General features: G+C 42.0%; 2 protein-coding genes across 2 annotated transcripts; one reads left to right on the top strand and one right to left on the bottom strand.

Moving 5' to 3' along the window:
• Positions 1-62: 62 nt before the first annotated feature.
• Positions 63-9,324, bottom strand: psmd13 (proteasome 26S subunit, non-ATPase 13). The gene is made up of 12 exons (XM_045210002.1): positions 9,107-9,324; positions 8,465-8,578; positions 8,262-8,317; positions 7,988-8,118; positions 7,617-7,788; positions 6,609-6,688; positions 5,953-6,078; positions 5,569-5,631; positions 3,206-3,286; positions 970-1,086; positions 554-675; positions 63-516 (listed from the first exon to the last, which is right to left on the bottom strand). The coding sequence occupies exons 1-11, from the start codon at positions 9,205-9,207 to the stop codon at positions 580-582; spliced, it is 1,137 nt and encodes a 378-aa protein (XP_045065937.1). The 5' UTR covers positions 9,208-9,324; the 3' UTR covers positions 63-516; positions 554-579.
• Positions 9,325-9,578: 254 nt separating this feature from the next.
• sirt3 (sirtuin 3) lies at positions 9,579-16,096 on the top strand. Its single transcript, XM_045210001.1, has 7 exons — positions 9,579-9,889; positions 10,037-10,280; positions 10,471-10,703; positions 10,960-11,060; positions 11,264-11,425; positions 11,971-12,183; positions 15,687-16,096. Exons 1-7 carry the CDS (start codon positions 9,793-9,795, stop codon positions 15,705-15,707), a joined length of 1,071 nt encoding a protein of 356 aa, XP_045065936.1. The 5' UTR covers positions 9,579-9,792; the 3' UTR covers positions 15,708-16,096.
• The last annotated feature ends 2,424 nt before the right edge of the window (positions 16,097-18,520 follow it).

Raw genomic sequence — 18,520 nt, 5'->3', positions numbered from 1 at the left:
ATCCACAATCCATGCTTTGAGGGTAATGTTTCACAAACCAGCATCTTTTTTTCTCAAAATTCAACAATGTTATATTTTAATTTTATTTACTACCATTAGGATATAAATGGTTACAGTAAAACATGAAGAACATACATGGCACCCCAACAAAAAAATACAAATTACAAAAACTGAAAAAGCTGGATGCATCAGTCCTCCTGGGAGATAGGTAGGTAGAGGAATGAAGAGAGGGGACTCCTGTGGTGGTGGTATGCCTGCTGAAGGTGGCCATTCTAGGGGGTGAACAGGCTGGGAGAAGGGCCCTGTCCAGAAGAACATTCCTTGCACCTACACCTTAGACCCTTGTGAAGGATCAGAGAGGATTGGATTGGTGTAAGCAACATGGCCAAAACTCCACCTAGCCTATCAGAGGACAAGGTACTATCATCATATTGCTTAAACCAATCAAATCCTCTCTGATCTCTACAAGTGTCTAGAGGTTAGGGGGTTGTTCTGGACAGGGCCAGAGAGACCAGGGGGAGGCAGGAGACCTGTCTAGGTGAGGATAAACCAGGGGGAGACCAGAGGGAGGAGGCATGTCTAGGTGAGGATATCGTGGGCCTGCTGTTCCACCAACACAGCCATGTTCTTCACATCTCCACACCACAGGTCCAACCGGTCCTTCATGCCCTTGATCTGAAGAGGGGCGGGGATGAGAGGGAGGGTCAAAGGTTAACGGTCAGAGAGGAGTAACAAGCTTTTCTATAGCTCATTGAGGATGATTCCAAAGCCACTTTTTTTTATTAACTACAACTAGGATTGGTCCCAATGTCTTGTGTTACAGAGGGTGTTATAGTAAAACAATGGAATATTCCCTATTTCTGGTGAAAACCAGGAGTCACGCCTGGCCCCTGAGAACCGGTGTTTCTCATTGGCTGATTATTATTCCTTGGCCCGTGAATATGAATATGTTGAGGTGTATGTATTTACCTGCTGCAGGTCCAGTACTCGGGGCTGCACCCAGGTCATCTGAACCTTCTGGTCCACCTCATCAATGTTTCCTTTGATCAGACCCACAGACAGAGCCTTCATCACTAGCAGCTCCACCTGCAGGGGACAACCAAGAACCGCAATCAGACCCAGTCAGGGAGCTCAGACAGTTTACAATCAACACTCCATATAAACACCAGTTGTCACCAACCCTGGTCTCCATATAAACACCAGTTGTCACCAACCCTGGTCTCCATATAAACACCAGTTGTCACCAACCCTGGTCTCCATATAAACACCAGTTGTCACCAACCCTGGTCTCCATATAAACACCAGTTGTCACCAACCCTGGTCTCCATATAAACACCAGTTGTCACCAACCCTGGTCTCCATATAAAACACCAGTTGTCACCAACCCTGGTCTCCATATAAAACACCAGTTGTCACCAACCCTGGTCTCCATATAAAACACCAGTTGTCACCAACCCTGGTCTCCATATAAACACCAGTTGTCACCAACCCTGGTATCCATATATTTATTTAACCTTTATTTAAAACAGGGAGTCACATTGAGATTAAAAATCTATTTTACCAGAGAGCCTTCTATACAATAAAAACAGAATAAAACATACACGTGTATAAAACAATATCATTCAGCACACAATAACAAAATAAACATATTTAATAAAAGCAAATCACATTCAACTACATAGAGGTCCTCAATCAATCATTTTAACTGCCTGAGTGGCACCAGAACATCCGCAGATTGATCCACAAATTAGGGGCAAAAAAACTAAAAACGCAGATTTTCCCAAATCTGGAGACTGAAGGGATCTCTAGTGCTATCCATTCCTCAGAACGGGTTTGGTAACGTATGATTCTTAACTTAATTAATGAAGTTACATATGAAGGGAGTTTCTGTAAGATTGCTTTGTAAATAAATAAAAGACAACGCGGCTCTCTTCTTACAGACAGAGAGGTCCCATCCCACATGTTTTATACAGACTACAATGATGAGTCCTAAAGTTGTCCCCTGTGATAAAACGTATTGCGGAATCGTAAACTGCATCCAAAAGGTTTCAAACAGAGGTTGCCGCATGCATGTAAACAAAATCACCAAAATCCAAAACAGGGAGAAGCGATGTTTGAACAATCTTTCTCCTATTTTCAATACTGAGGCATGCTTTATTTTGATATATATAAATAAAATAAAAAACTATCTTGGATCTTAGCTTCTTAGTCAGATTTTCTATGTGTTATGAAGGACAACTTGTCATCAATCCAGACACCCAGGTACTTATATTGAGAAACAAGCTCAATTTGGGCTCCATTTGTAGCTCAAATATGCAGGTCCTCGGGGTCAACATTTCGTGCCCTAGAGAACAGCATGAGCTTGGTTTTACTTGTATTTAACACTCATTTAAGTTCTTGTAAGTGATTTCTGAATTGAATCAAAGTCATGCTGAAGTTCACGAATGGCCGTGCTGCACCGAGGTGGCACATGCATACAAAACTGTCATCTGCATAGAGATGAATGTTACAAGTATTAACAGTGTTTCCTCTGTCATTAATATACAACATGACCAATAAATGGACCCAAAATAGAACCCTGAGGAACACCTTTTTGAATCTCAAGAAATTCAGATTGAACCCCGTCTGTCAAGATGGCCTGAGTTGTGTCGCTAAGATCATTCTGAAACCATAAACAGGCTGTGTATCCCAGGCCTATTCTAGATAACGTCCTCAGCAAAACAGAATGATCCAACAGTGTCGAACGCCTTTGACAGGTCAACAAACAAAAGCAGCAGGGATCTTTTTAGCATCCAAGGCATCGACAAGATCATTAACAACTACCGTGGTTGCCGTGGTAGCACTATGCCCAGGCCTAAACCCTGATTGGTTTATATTAAAAATACAATTATCAGATACAAAAGTTACAAAGTGGTACATTAACCAAGGATTGAAGAATCTTTAGCTAAACAAGGTCGTCTTGAAATGGGGCGATAGTTGTCACCAACCCTGGAGGCGGAGCTACAGGATGTGCAGGCCTACGGTTCCAGACAGTTAAAGCACGTGACTCAACTCAATGTTATTTTAAATTGGCCCGTTATTGTGCTGGGACAAAAGCCTATGGACCAGGTGACCACGGATACAGACCAATGTTCATTAGAAGCCTCCACATACTAACGATTTGGTATAAGTGACATACGATTGGTGGATTGATTACTCAACTGACCTCGTTGACGGGGATCTTGGCACTCTGTCCAATCTCATGGAAGCTCAGCTGTCTGTTGTTAGCGGGACGGGTGAACGTCATCTAGACGGAGGAGGAGAGCAGGACATGTTAGGACTGTTGGAGGAGGAGAGGAGGACATGTTAGGACTGTTAGAGGAGGAGAGGAGGACATGTTAGGACTGTTGGAGGAGGAGAGGAGGACATGTTAGGACTGTTGGAGGAGGAGAGGAGGACATGTTAGGACTGTTGGAGGAGGAGAGGAGGACATGTTAGGACTGTTGGAGGAGGAGAGGAGGACATGTTAGGACTGTTGGAGGAGGAGAGGAGGACATGTTAGGACTGTTGGAGGAGGAGAGGAGGACATGTTAGGACTGTTGGAGGAGGAGAGGAGGACATGTTAGGACTGTTGGAGGAGGAGAGGAGGACATGTTAGGACTGTTGGAGGAGGAGAGGAGGACATGTTAGGACTGTTGGAGGAGGAGAGGAGGACATGTTAGGACTGTTGGAGGAGGAGAGGAGGACATGTTAGGACAGTTAGAGGAGGAGAGGAGGACATGGTAGGACTGTTGGAGGAGGAGAGGAGGAGAGGAGGACATGTTAGGACTGTTAGAGGAGGAGAGGAGGACATGTTAGGACTGTTAGAGGAGGAGAAATGTTAGGACTGTTAGAGGAGGAGAGGAGGACATGGTAGGACTGTTGGAGGAGGAGAGGAGGAGAGGAGGACATGTTAGGACTGGTAGAGGAGGAGAGGAGGACATGTTAGGACTGTTGGAGGAGGAGAGGAGGACATGTTAGGACTGTTGGAGGAGGAGAGGAGGACATGTTAGGACTGTTGGAGGAGGAGAGGAGGACATGTTAGGACTGTTGGAGGAGGAGAGGAGGACATGTTAGGACTGTTGGAGGAGGAGAGGAGGACATGTTAGGACTGTTGGAGGAGGAGAGGAGGACATGTTAGGACAGTTGGAGGAGGAGAGGAGGACATGTTAGGACTGTTGGAGGAGGAGAGGAGGACATGTTAGGACTGTTGGAGGAGGAGAGGAGGACATGTTAGGACAGTTAGAGGAGGAGAGGAGGACATGTTAGGGCAGTTAGAGGAGGACATGTTAGGACTGTTGGAGGAGGAGAGGAGGACATGTTAGGACTGTTGGAGGAGGAGAGGAGGACATGTTAGGGCAGTTGGAGGAGGAGAGGAGGAGAGGAGGACATGTTAGGGCAGTTGGAGGAGGAGAGGAGGAGAGGAGGACATGTTAGGGCAGTTGGAGGAGGAGAGGAGGACATGTTAGAGGAGGACATGTTAGGGCAGTTAGTCTAATCCAGAGCGACTGACCAATCAGTGCATTCAACAGTAAGTTGGTAAAAGTAGGTAGAACCAGGGGTTGGAACCACATTTATTTTCCAATTGTTTTGTTCTGAACCATTCTTTTTTATATATATATATATATATATATATATATATATATATATATATATATATAATTAAGCTCGACATTAAATTACTTCACCGATCAGTGTGAATAGAGCAGCTGGCTGTGGAGCGGGCAAGCTATTGTTTACATCCATTGGACAGACAAGTGTAGGGCGCGAGATGCGACTGAAATTTGGCAGGTGGGGAGAGAGCGAGAGACGGTGGAGGAGGCGGCTTGGCATCTTGTCGTTATGACATGCATTACCTGAATTAGGCCCACAGAATTATAGCTACGGAGGAACGTTGAATGTCTTTGAACATCAGAGAGAGTCGGTTTAACGTTGGACCAGAGCTAACTAGCTAACGAGCTAACGAGCTTCTGTGTGCAGAGCGGCACCAGAATTAAAATTAAAAACACGTCTTACCTTTTTTGTAGTTAATACATCCAGTGTGAAACGTGATAACTATGGTATCCTTAATTAGCATTGAAAAAGTTAATCCATTCTTCTGTCATTAAAAATCTCTCTCCCTAATTTCTGAATCACTCTTGTAACGTCAGCAGGCTACAGTAGCCTGTGCTTCGGAAGGGGAGGGGCAGGTAGCCTACACACGCACCAACACTGGCAAAGATTTTCATCTGTCAGGCAGACACTGGAATACGTTTCTGAGTGACAAGAGGGAGGGCTTTGCATAGGCGCTTTGTTGTGGGTTTTTTGTGGGACTGGAAAGAAATGCCCGGAACATTATAGATCACTTTCGTTCCCGGTTCAGATTATGTTCCTCTAAAAAGTTCGTTATTTTTTTGAGTTTTTGGTGCCAACCCCTGGGTAAAAACAACTACATTTCACATTCAATTGCAAGTAAAACCTTTCCGTACTCAACCGTCAGCACTCCTCAACATATAAAAACCATTGAGGAAGAGAGAGCATTGGTTCTGCCTGGGAGAGAAGAGAACCCACCTCCATCACACAAAGCAGCTGAATCTTCTGCATCAGTTTGGCTTCATTGGCTGCCAGGTCAGGCTGGAACACAGACACACATGTTGAAATTAGTTCTGTTTTGTTGGTTAATGACAGGTGATCTCTAATCTTCTGCGAGTATTGTAACATTATTAACTTGCATTATCATAGCACCTCAACAAAACCATGTCCATGATGTGTAAACAATAACATATTCTGGAAAGAGAGAACGGGAGCTACAATAGTTTTGGTTCTTTATTTCTTGCAGTGATAGTATCCATAGAGTCCATTCAACCAACGGTCCAAGGCCGTACTGTAGCCAGTGGTGCTGGTTACCTGCGCTCCCCAGGCCAAGGCCCTACTGTGGCCAGTGGTGCTGGTTACCTGCGCTCCCCAGGCAGACTTGTAGGCCTGGAACTTCTCCACGTTGCCTCCGTTGAAGGCGTACAGGGTGTCTATCAGCCACTGCTTGTCTGTGCTCCTTAGGGACTCCAGTACTGGGTGCATCAGCTAAAAACACAGTCAGAGGCAGGCTGTCAAACACAGGCAGGCAGGGTGTCAAACACAGGCAGGCAGTCAAACACAGGCAGGCAGGCAGGCAGTCAAACGCAGGCAGGCAGGCAGTCAAACACAGGCAGGCAGGCAGTCAAACACAGGCAGGCAGGCAGTCAAACACAGGCAGGCAGGCAGGCAGTCAAACACAGGCAGGCAGGCAGGCAGTCAAACACAGGCAGGTAGGCAGGCTGTCAAACACAGGCAGGTAGGCAGGCTGTCAAACACAGGCAGGTAGGCAGGCTGTCAAACACAGGCAGGTAGGCAGGCTGTCAAACACAGGCAGGTAGGCAGGCTGTCAAACACAGGCTGTCAAAGCCATCTAGTGCTTCAATGGCAAAACTTGAGCCCAAACTTGTGTTTGTAGCTCAGCCAAAACTTGCTTTAAATGGCTGCTTGATGCTTATTATAGGACAGGCTAATATCTCCACCAAATGGGAGGATACCACAAAAACACAACAATCATGAGGGTGGTGATGGGTACTTACCAGCTCTCCGAAGTTGTAAACTCCCTCTCCTAAGAGTCCAGCCAGACCCAGAGTGAAAGCCCTCTCCTGCTTCTCTGTCTCTGACGGATATACAGACATCATCAGTTATGACCGCTAGTGAGTACTAGCATACAGACATCATCAGTTATGACCGCTAGTGAGTACTAGCATACAGACATCATCAGTTATGACCGCTAGTGAGTACTAGCATACAGACATCATCAGTTATGACCGCTAGTGAGTACTAGCATACAGACATCATCAGTTATGACCGCTAGTGAGTACTAGCATACAGACATCATCAGTTATGACCGCTAGTGAGTACTAGCATACAGACATCATCAGTTATGACCGCTAGTGAGTACTAGCATACAGACATCATCAGTTATGACCGCTAGTGAGTACTAGCATACAGACATCATCAGTTATGACCGCTAGTGAGTACTAGCATACAGACATCATCAGTTATGACCGCTAGTGAGTACTAGCATACAGACATCATCAGTTATGACTGCTAGTGAGTACTAGCATACAGACATCATCAGTTATGACCGCTAGTGAGTACTAGCATACAGACATCATCAGTTATGACCGCTAGTGAGTACTAGCATACAGACATCAGTTATGACCGCTAGTGAGTACTAGCATACAGACATCATCAGTTATGACCGCTAGTGAGTACTAGCATACAGACATCATCAGTTATGACCGCTAGTGAGTACTAGCATACAGACATCATCAGTTATGACCGCTAGTGAGTACTAGCATACAGACATCATCAGTTATGACAGCTAGTGAGTACTAGCATACAGACATCATCAGTTATGACAGCTAGTGAGTACTAGCATACAAAAAAACAAATAATGCCCTCAAACAATTGTAAACTAAATGTTTTTTCTAATGATGCTTTTGTGATTTTACCAAAATTAAGTTCTGCTCTATGGCCAAACCATGCATATTTGATTTCAGTGCTACATACTGCCTTTATACATTGTAAATGGATGTTACCTGGCAGGTCTTTGATGTCGACACAGCCGAGGTAGCGCAGAGCGTCCTTGTAGTAAGAGGCATGGTTCCCCACGATGCGGTAGTATTTGCTGGACAGGTCGTAGAATCGCCCGTGGACTGACGTCACCCCGGGCAAGTTATTCAGCGTCTCCTCCACCTCCTCAATTAATATCTGCCGGACGGAAGGCAGGGTTTACATACATATACACTGGATTTAAATGTACATACATATACATCTGGCTACAATAAGCTATTGTATGCTTTTGTTTGTTTTGATTACTGCCTTCTTGGGACAGGTCTCCATTGAGATGTTTGTTTTCCAGGTTTTTACCTACAAGTTACTGTATGCCCAGGCAGTGTGTGTGTGTTACCTTTGTGGCTGGAAGGTCATTTATCTCCAGTTTAAGGGCTCCAATGGATGTCTTGCACAGAATGACTGACTCGTCATTGCTCTTCACCTTCTCCTTAGTCTTCTCGAGGAAGGTGATAGCATCTTTAGGATCTGAAAAAGGAGAACTTGGTTGAGCTGGTGGAAATCCCATGAGTGGATACATGCTGTATCTGAGTGGATTCATGTTGAATTACTTTAGCATCAGCGAAGAAGGTGGTAGGACTACAGACTGCATGTCAGGACTGTGTTCTTACCTGTCATCTGTCTGGTAACATACAGGATGATCTCCACCAGAGACAGTGGGTTGATTCTAGAAAAGATGGAGAGGGAGAGAGAGAGAGAAAGGTTATGACTGAACACCCAGAGATTAGACAACTACTAAAACCGTGTTGTAATTCTAGCTACTATTCCAATTGTCAGAGAGACAGTTACTACTGTAGGTTGGTATTGGTCTTACCTGTGGTCAAAGTCACTGAGGAAGTTTTCGTACAGCTGTATGAGGCCATCTCCTTTGGCGAAGCAAGGGTCTTTTACAAAGTCTGTGAGCTTTAGGGTCAGCTGATGCCACAACCTGTCAATGGAAAGATGAGGTATGGTTAGCCACTAACAGTCATATGGGCATTATCTGATGAATAAGAAACAATCCTGAATTGAATGGGGTTAGGCGGCAAGCTGTCGGATGACGGGAAGACGAAGACTATGAACACCTATGGGCTAGCAAGATTGCAAAGTCACAAGTCCCTACACGCAAACAAACTAGCTAACGTTAACTAACTAGCTAACTAATGTTGGCAAATTAGCTAGTCTCCCAGTCTAGTTAAGCATTTTAGCCACCGTTAGCCACATAGCATCAAGGAGGATTGTGGACATGACGACTATCATAACAATACATTTTCGGTAACGTTAGTCACGTTACGAATAAAACACATTTCATATTTTTTATTCCACTCTACACAATTCACATTTGGTGGATTTCTTGTGTCATTCATTGACGGTTGATGTTTAGCTAGCTACTACTGTAGCATTAGCAAGCTAACTCCATGACTCAGCGCATGAATGACATACAAAGCTAGCTAACGTAGACAGACGCTATCCTTACTTTTTGTTGTAAAACTCCTCTAGTGTGTGCCATTCCGATGCCATCTCTGGAGTGGAGCTCATGCTCTGTTGCGTTTTGAGGTACCCGGTAACATCTTTCATTTTGGCGGTAGGTTTGATTTAGATACCGAATGAGAAACGTGTTGATAACTTTAATCTAGAATTTCTTTGGCTAGCTAGCTAACTGTCCAGCTAGCACCAAAAGCAAAGATAGACGCAAAGAATCATGGGAGTTGAGCTAGGAATATCTACCGTAAGTTTTATAACAAATACGCTGCAGATGAGGGTTTTTTATTACGCCATGTAGTTTGAGATGTAATCACGATAAGTAGTTAAATTAATCGATATTAGTGAACCAAACTGATATTTACAATTGATAAAATAATGACAGTGAGCACTTCTATTTCAACATTTAATTCTAAACTGTAATATAATTTCACATATTTTACGGTATAATCAGTTGTCGTCACGAGTTAAGGTAATCAGAGCAACAACAAACTACTGCAGCGGCTCACATTTGTTTTGAGCAAATGTTGTGCATTATGAAATGTAGCTAAAGGTTAGGAGAGTTATGCTATTGAAATGGTTATTATTGTGTAGAAACATGCGCTCAAACTGCCTGCTTCCAAAATGAAGACGTGGCTCTAGAAAAGCTACAAATATACTGTGTATTTCTTGCAGCTAGCTATGACTTATTTCATGACCTCCCCACTGGTCCACAAGTGCAGGTTGTGTCTGTATCACACTATTACATCGAGGACAGCTGGATTCGTCACACTGAATCGTAAGTAAGAGCGTAAATAGCTAATTGAAACGAACTGTAATTATGAAAGATGATTGACGTGAACATTGCATAGACCTACAGGTAATACGATGGATGAGGATAGTAGCTAGTTGCTCAGTAACTTCACCACGTGCATTACCTTCTCAGATCAACAGCAAAGAACATTATGCCTCGCTCCAAGGCAAAGGGATGTTCATGGTCTACGCCCAAGCCAAGACAGGACAGTCTGGTGGCCTGGGTCTCGAGGACTGTTCTGTAGAGGAGGAGGGGAGAGCTCCAAGCAGCAGACCCTAGAGGACCTCACTAAGAACATCAGAGGCAGACAGTACAAGAGGGTCATAGTGATGGCCGGGGCTGGGATCAGCACACCTAGTGGCATCCCAGACTTCAGGTGACGAGATATGTCAAATATTTTCAAATGCTTGAGGTGCAGAGGTGCACTTGACCAGTGGGCAGGGTGCTGTTTTGCACTTTTGGGATGTTGCATTATTTGGAAAGTGTTTGCGGTCAACACATGTCAGGAATACAATGAATGCACAGACTTTGTAGGAAACCTTTTTCTCCCTAATTTCCTTGGACAGGTCCCCTGGCAGTGGTCTCTATGACAACCTCCAGCAGTATAATCTTCCTTACGCAGAAGCCATCTTCGAGATCAACTTCTTCCATCACAACCCCAATCCTTTCTTTGTCCTGGCCAAAGAGCTGTACCCAGGCAACTACCAACCCAACCTCACACACTACTTCGTACGGCTCCTTCATGACAAGGGCCAGCTCCTCAGAATGTACACGCAAAATATCGATGGTCTGGAGAGATGTGAGTTGATCCACTATTATGACCATATATGAAAAACAGTCCATATAAAACACACAGGAGCCTGTCATCTCTCTCTCTCTCTCTCTCTCTCTCTCTCTCTCTCTCTCTCTCTCTCTCTCTCTCTCTCTCTCTCTCTCTCTCTCTCTCTCTCTCTCTCTCTCTCTCTCTCTCTCTCTCTCTCTCTCTCTCTCTCTCTCTCTCTCTCTCTCTGTCTCTCTCTCTCTCTCTCTGTCTTTCACTGTGTGTGTGACTCTAGTGGCAGGAATCCCCCCTGAGAAACTGGTGGAGGCACACGGAACTTTTGCTACTGCTACCTGTACTGTGTGTCGGAGAGACTACCAGGGGGAGGAGCTACGTGTGAGTTGGTTAACTGTCACACCATTCTCAGAGCATTTCCCTGTTACAACTTATTCATATTATTGAGCACTTCAATCGATCTAGCACTGATACTGTCATTTGTGAACGTTTCTTAAGTTTGAAAGAGAATAGTTGTTGTTAAAATATATCTGGTTTTGATTTCCTGTATTTCTCCTGTGCGTTTGCCTGCTCCTCTGGTTTAGCCTGATATTATGAAGGGGACAGTCCCTAAGTGTGCCGCTTGTAAGGGCGTGGTGAAGCCTGACATCGTCTTCTTTGGGGAGGAGCTACCGCCTCACTTCTTCAGCTACCTAAAGGACTTCCCCCTGGCAGACCTCCTCATTATCATGGGTACCTCTCTGGAGGTGAGGAACACCGTTATTAAGATGTTATACACGTGTTATTCAGCATTTATAACCTATTCTTCAACTGTTATTAGCCTGTTATAGACCTGATATTAAGCTTTATTCACATATTAAGCGGTTATAAACATATTGGTCCTCTGTAGCTCAGCTGGTAGACAGGGCTGTCGAAGTGGTTCTCCCGGACCTGTTCGCTTTGGATAAAAGCGTCTGCTAAATGGCATATTATTATATTAACACGCTATTCTCCTATTATTGATATGTTATTCACCTATCACTCAGGCAGGACAGGGTTTCACTCAGCAGTCCAGGGGTCCTATAGAGAGCATATCAAAGATATCTGAGGTGTAGTCCCCTGTAGCTCAGTTGGTAGAGCATGGCGCTTTAGGGTTGTGGGTTCGATTCCCACGGGGGGCCAGTATGAAAGTGTATGCACTCACTAACTGTAAGTCGCTCTGGATAAGAGCGTCTGCTAAATAACTAAAATGTAATATATATATTTTTACTGGAGACTTATAAAAGCATGTTGTTCCATGTCAATACACTAGGTGGAGCCCTTTGCCAGTCTGGCCGGAGCTGTGAGGGACTCTGTCCCTCGCCTGCTTATCAACAGAGACCTGGTGGGGCCCTTCGCATGGGGGACCCCGCGACACAACGATGTGGCCCAGCTAGGGGATGTGGTCGGTGGGGTACAGATGCTGGCTGATGCCCTGGGCTGGAACCACCAGCTGGAGGCTCTCATGGCTGCCAATGCTGAGAAGGTTGGTTATGGGAGATCATATGATTTACACACGTGTCACGTACGCATTTAACACACAAACAAACCCAAACCCTGGGTTCTTTGCATTCACTGATTTTCAGAGCATTCAGAGACTTAATATATATCAGGGATTCTTGAAAGTCTGGACAATCCTTGTCCGGCAGGAAAAAGTATTTATATATTTTTTTTAAAGTTTAATGAAATGTTTTGCGTTATTTGAACTTAAAAATTACATTTAGGGGATTTTTTATAAGGGAAAAGATTTGCTTTTGGAATTTTCAAAATATGTTCATTATTAATTTCCATGTCGGCTCTATGTCCGGAAATGCCCTTGTCCGGAGCAAGGGATCCCAATTTCAAACTCTCCAAAAAAGTGTAAATAAAAAAATAAATACAAATAATAATAATACGAACTGAAAAAGGATCTTATGTAGTTTCTTGCAATAGCCTTCTCGGACTTATATTCCTCTCAAAACTGTGATTCCTAAAAAATGTGTCCGGAGATTTGGTCAACTCCGTCAGATTTGTCTGAAATCCTAAATGAATCAGGAAAGAGCAGGGTCAGCTATACCATAAGGACCACTTCTTCATGTCCTCATTACGTGGTGCAACAAGACCACTCATCGTCTGGAAGGTTCTCTACTTTTGATAGAATTAAACATATTGAAATCACTATGGTCACAACCATAAACTGTCAACTCCATCTGACTGATAGGATATGAATTTTGGTTCAAATATGTATTTATTTTAATTAGGTTTTAGAGTCATAAAGCAACTGAGGAAAAAAACGAAATTGCTACTTTGTATTACCACTTGAATGAAGAATAAACATTACATTTTTGTCAACTCCGTAAACAAACTCCGTCAAATCTTCATGTAACGTCAATTCCGTCAGAGCGCTGAAAGATCTGATAGATTGGTTATGTTTTTATTGGGGATTTTCAAATGAATTATTTTCTATATTTCACAAAATGTTTGTGTTGAACTTCTATTTTTAGAGGCAAAAAATATGTCTGTTTTGAGTATTTGTTGTCAACTCCGTCACAGATGGCTAACCCCCTTAAAATCGATTATCTTTGTCTATTCAGAAAAAATATTTGAATAACTGTTCTGCAACATATGCTTCAACTATTAAAGTACTTGCTATGCTAGACCTAAGGGATAATGTTTGCTTAATAAATGTTGTTTTATGTTCTGAATGTAGAAAAACATACCAAAATGCTAACGAAATTAGCCCTGGAGCATTATATAGCGCTATAAAATAAAACAAAAATAAGTTTGGAGATTTGTATTTAATGTAAGGGATGCTATGCATTCTATGGAAAACAATGAACAACGTGGAAGGTGTGTTAAACGAAACGCTAGTGGAGTAGAACTGACCTTCCACGGAGTTGCATAGCCCCTCGTTGATTATTCCTTTTATACCAAGGCTATAATTTAACATATTTGCCACTAGAAATGTGTTCATTTTCCGGTAGAAATGTGTTCAACATCCACTGAAGTAGCTAGCAAGTTTACTAAATAGCTACAGTAGTTGCCGTGGTAACCAAACAAACAGACTTGCTAGTTTAGCTAACTAAACCATCAGTCCTAGCTTGCCATTATGAAAATCGAATTCAATTCAATGCCAATAATGTTTTCAATTCGACTATTGCTTTCAAAAGCAGCTCAAACATAGAACATGTAAGAATTAACTATAGTCATTTGAATTCTATCATGCAAATATACCGTGCGTTATAGGGAAATAATGCATGCTCTAGAATATCCTTAAAGCCAATCAGAAACCGAGACGAAGAACAACGGGTTATCAGCATATTCAAATAATGATTGACATATTTTCATTAAAAACATTATTTTGATTAATTAATTTATATTATTTCATCCTTCAACTAGATATAGCCCCGACACAAATCTAGGGTTGCTACCCAAGCCGGCTGGTCGTTCATTCTATTGGTTCGGTTGCCGGAGACGCGACCCAGTCGTTCAGTCTTTTTGTTCTGTATCTATGGACGCGACCCAGTCGTTCAGTCTTTTTGTTCTGTATCTATGGACGTGACCCAGTCGTTCGTTCTAAATGTTCCATTGTCATAATGACTGGCAATGTTTTTATCCCTTGCTTGCTAGCTAGCCAACTACAGCTAACTTAGTCACGTCGAACAGTGCAGCCAGAATAACAGCAAAGTAGCTGCATTTGCGTTTGTTTAAGCTGTTTTCTAGTGACATTTATTTGGATACATCCATAACAATGAGCTAATGATGCGCGATTTCGACTGGCGTAGAAAATGTGCTCTCTCGTCAGGACACTTGTTCAGAGGAGCTAGCCAACAACACAGCTAACACAATCACTTCAAACTGAAGCTGGAAAGACAGCAAACTAGCTGCACTTCGTTTCGTTTGACCTGTTTTCTATTGATAGGTCTTTGTATATATCCATAAAAATGATGCTGATTCATGATTTCGACTGGCTGAGAAAAGCTGTCTCATCCCGAATCCCGACTCCTGACACGTTCATTACTATGGGACAGCTGGAGATCGAATTTCAATAGTGAAACAATGTTGCAAATGTCGGAGAGACAGACAGCAAGGTTTAAACAAATCTCCGCTGTTGAAAACTAAATGTTAGTCTGAAAGAAATGTGAGATAATGTCTAGATGCTTTTTATAGTGGAGATCAAGTTTATAAATTGCCTGGCTGGGCTGATGAGACAGTGGATTGGGCAGTCAGATGGAACAGAGTAAATAGGTATTTTAACGTAATAGATTTAGCCGGTGGTAACTTGTGGAATAGACACCGGCTGGAATGCTCTTTTAACCAATCAGCATTCAGGATTAGACACACCCGTTGTATAAATTTGATTATAAACTGGGTGGTTCGAGCCCTGAATGCTGATTGGCTGACAGCTGTTGTATATCAGACCGTATACCACGGGTATGACAACATTTTATTTTTGCTGCTCTAATTACGTTGGTAACCAGTTTATTGAAGCAGTAAGGCCCGAGGAGGTGTGGTAAGAACAGCCCTTATATTATCGAATGTTAGAATTAAACAATTTAAACACTTGTTGAACAATAAACTTAAAAATGAAATGCCTTTTAAGGTGTCTGACGGTGTTGACATAAATCCAGTGAGTTGTGTTTTATAAAAACAAATTAGAATGAGGTTGTTCCATTACATTGTGTGATAGCTGATACTTTTGTCTATGAAAATATATATTTAAAATGTTTGTATTATTAAGAAAAATATTTGTTGAAAAAAAAAAGTTGATTTTCCTATCTTTCAAGCATCCCTGATGTATTATATTATAATATAATATATGCCATTTAGCAGAAGCTTTTATCCAAAGCGACTTACAGTCATGCATGCATACATCTTACATACGGGTGGTCCTAGGAATCGAACCCACTATCCTGGCGTTGCACTTGCCATGCTCTACCAACTGAGCTACAAAGGACCGCAAAATATAAATTGATGATGTGGATCTTCTGTTTCTTTTTGAATCTGCAGGTTACAGAGAAGGAGGAATGAGACGGTCAGTGTCTTAACATTCCATTCAGAATGCCTCACCACCTCAGTCCACCTCAGTCCACCTCAGTCCACCTCAGTCCACTTCAGTCCACCTGCCTCATAGCTCAGGACTACAGCAGCGTGTCTACTCAGCAGAGAATCTACAATTAAATGAACTCTCTTCAACAGACTTTGAGCCACACACCGCACAAACAGCACAACACAGAGGCAGCAATGGTTGCCTGTCTGGCTTTTGGCGGAAGACATTTCGGACACGTTGGGAATGTATTGGGTTTTATTTATTAGTCTGCTGTGAAATGTGTCAATATCTTGAGATATTATTTTATGCTTTTGATTATCTCTCATGTACAGTTTTTGTGGTAAATAATTATCATAAAGACTTGCACAGAGCTGGTTTTGTTGTCAATGTCATCGACCAGACCTGCAGACCATGATGTTGCTAATAATCTTGGCACTTCGAAAACAAATCAGCTACTCTGTTTTGGCAGTCACGAGATTATGTTGCTAATAAAGCTGAGCAACAATTGGAACTCTTAGCATGAAGTGTGTGTGGCCATGTGCACATTTGACCACCAGATGGAGCTAAAGTACAATATTGGGAACTCCATTTAACCCTCCTGAACTCAAATAGGTCATGGATTCATTAAATGGAATTCAATCAATGCAGTTAGACTTTGTTTGAGGTCAATTCCATTGACCTGTGAACTTCATAATGGACAATTCTGCTGAAAGCCACAAGATGAGGGCAATGGGAGACCTTCCAGGGCTATGGCTACCCCCACCCCCCATTCATTTCACTGACAGAAGTTGTAGGTCTGTCTCTGGTGACCTTGAAAGGGCTTGATCAGTTGTTAGAAAGGGAAGTAATAATAATAATAATATGCCATTTAGTAGACGCTTTTATCCAAAGCGACTTACAGTCATGCGTGCATACATTTTTGTGTATGGGTGGTCCCGGGGATCGAACCCATCTGTTGGAATGCTTCTACAACATGGTGTGGTTCCTCTGAATATAAAGGAGTACCTTTGGTCTTCAACATTGTTGTTCACACAATCTAAATACTCTTAATATGAGTACTTGGTGTATATATATATATATACTTATCTTCTAGTCATACTGATTTTTAGCTTGGTCTGAATCAGTCTGACTGGCCTCTCTCTTCCTCTACTGTGAGTCCCACGCCACAGCCATTAGAATGAGTTTAATCTGTGTTGTAGTCCACAGCCATTAGAATGAGTTGAATCTGTGTTGTAGTCCACAGCCATTAGAATTAGTTTAATCTGTGTTGTAGTCCACAGCCATTAGAATGAGTTTAATCTGTGTTGTAGTCCACAGCCATTAGAATTAGTTTAATCTGTGTTGTAGTCCACAGCCATTAGAATGAGTTTAATCTGTGCTGTAGTCCACAGCCATTAGAATTAGTTTAATCTGTGTTGTAGTCCACAGCCATTAGAATTAGTTTTATTCTGTGTTGTAGTCCACAGCCATTAGAATGAGTTTAATCTGTGCTGTAGTCCACAGCCATTAGAATTAGTTTAATCTGTGCTGTAGTCCACAGCCATTAGAATTAGTTTAATCTGTGCTGTAGTCCACAGCCATTACGTTATTGGCTGCTAACCTAACAGTATTGATTGTCACACATAATGATGGTACTCATGTTGCCCTGCTCACTGACACCCACGCTAACAGAAGACCTCAATATGTTCAAATCAATAGAGATTGTGTGTCCATTTTGTGAGTTCTAATTATATTTATGCGTTGGCAGGTCCACCATCATCTCTTGTATCATGGTGAAATGACACAGAGGCCTAGAGAGACACAGAGTTGAGAATGGAAACACAGAATCACTAGGATAATAATGTAGTAAATGACTCAGTAAAGGAGTATCATCCTGATGTAAACTACTACCAATATGATAGAATAATGTAATAAATGACTCAGTAAAGGAGTATCATCCTGATGTAAACTACTACCAATATGATAGAATAATGTAATAAATGACTCAGTAAAGGAGTATCATCCTGATGTAAACTACTACCAATATGATAGAATAATGTAGTAAATGACTCAGTAAAGGAGTATCATCCTGATGTAAACTACTACCAATATGATAGAATAATGTAATAAATGACTTAGTAAAGGAGTATCATCCTGATGTAAACTACTACCAATATGATAGAATAATGTAATAAATGACTCAGTAAAGGAGTATCATCCTGATGTAAACTACTACCAATATGATAGAATAATGTAGTAAATGACTCAGTAAAGGAGTATCATCCTGATGTAAACTACTACCAATATGATAGAATAATGTAATAAATGACTCAGTAAAGGAGTATCATCCTGATGTAAACTACTACCAATATGATAGAATAATGTAGTAAATGACTCAGTAAAGGAGTATCATCCTGATGTAAACTACTACCAATATGATAGAATAATGTAATAAATGACTCAGTAAAGGAGTATCATCCTGATGTAAACTACTACCAATATGATAGAATAATGTAGTAAATGACTCAGTAAAGGAGTATCATCCTGATGTGAACTACTACCAATATGATAGAATAATGTAGTAAATGACTCAGTAAAGGAGTATCATCCTGATGTAAACTACTACCAATATGATAGAATAATGTAGTAAATGACTCAGTAAAGGAGTATCATCCTGATGTAAACTACTACCAATATGATAGAATAATGTAATAAATGACTCAGTAAAGGAGTATCATCCTGATGTAAACTACTACCAATATGATAGAATAATGTAATAAATGACTCAGTAAAGGAGTATCATCCTGATGTAAAC

This window comes from Coregonus clupeaformis, chromosome 32 (genome assembly GCF_020615455.1).
Source record: "Coregonus clupeaformis isolate EN_2021a chromosome 32, ASM2061545v1, whole genome shotgun sequence".
NCBI lineage: Eukaryota > Metazoa > Chordata > Actinopteri > Salmoniformes > Salmonidae > Coregonus > Coregonus clupeaformis.
This window is presented reverse-complemented; position numbering and strand designations above follow the sequence as displayed.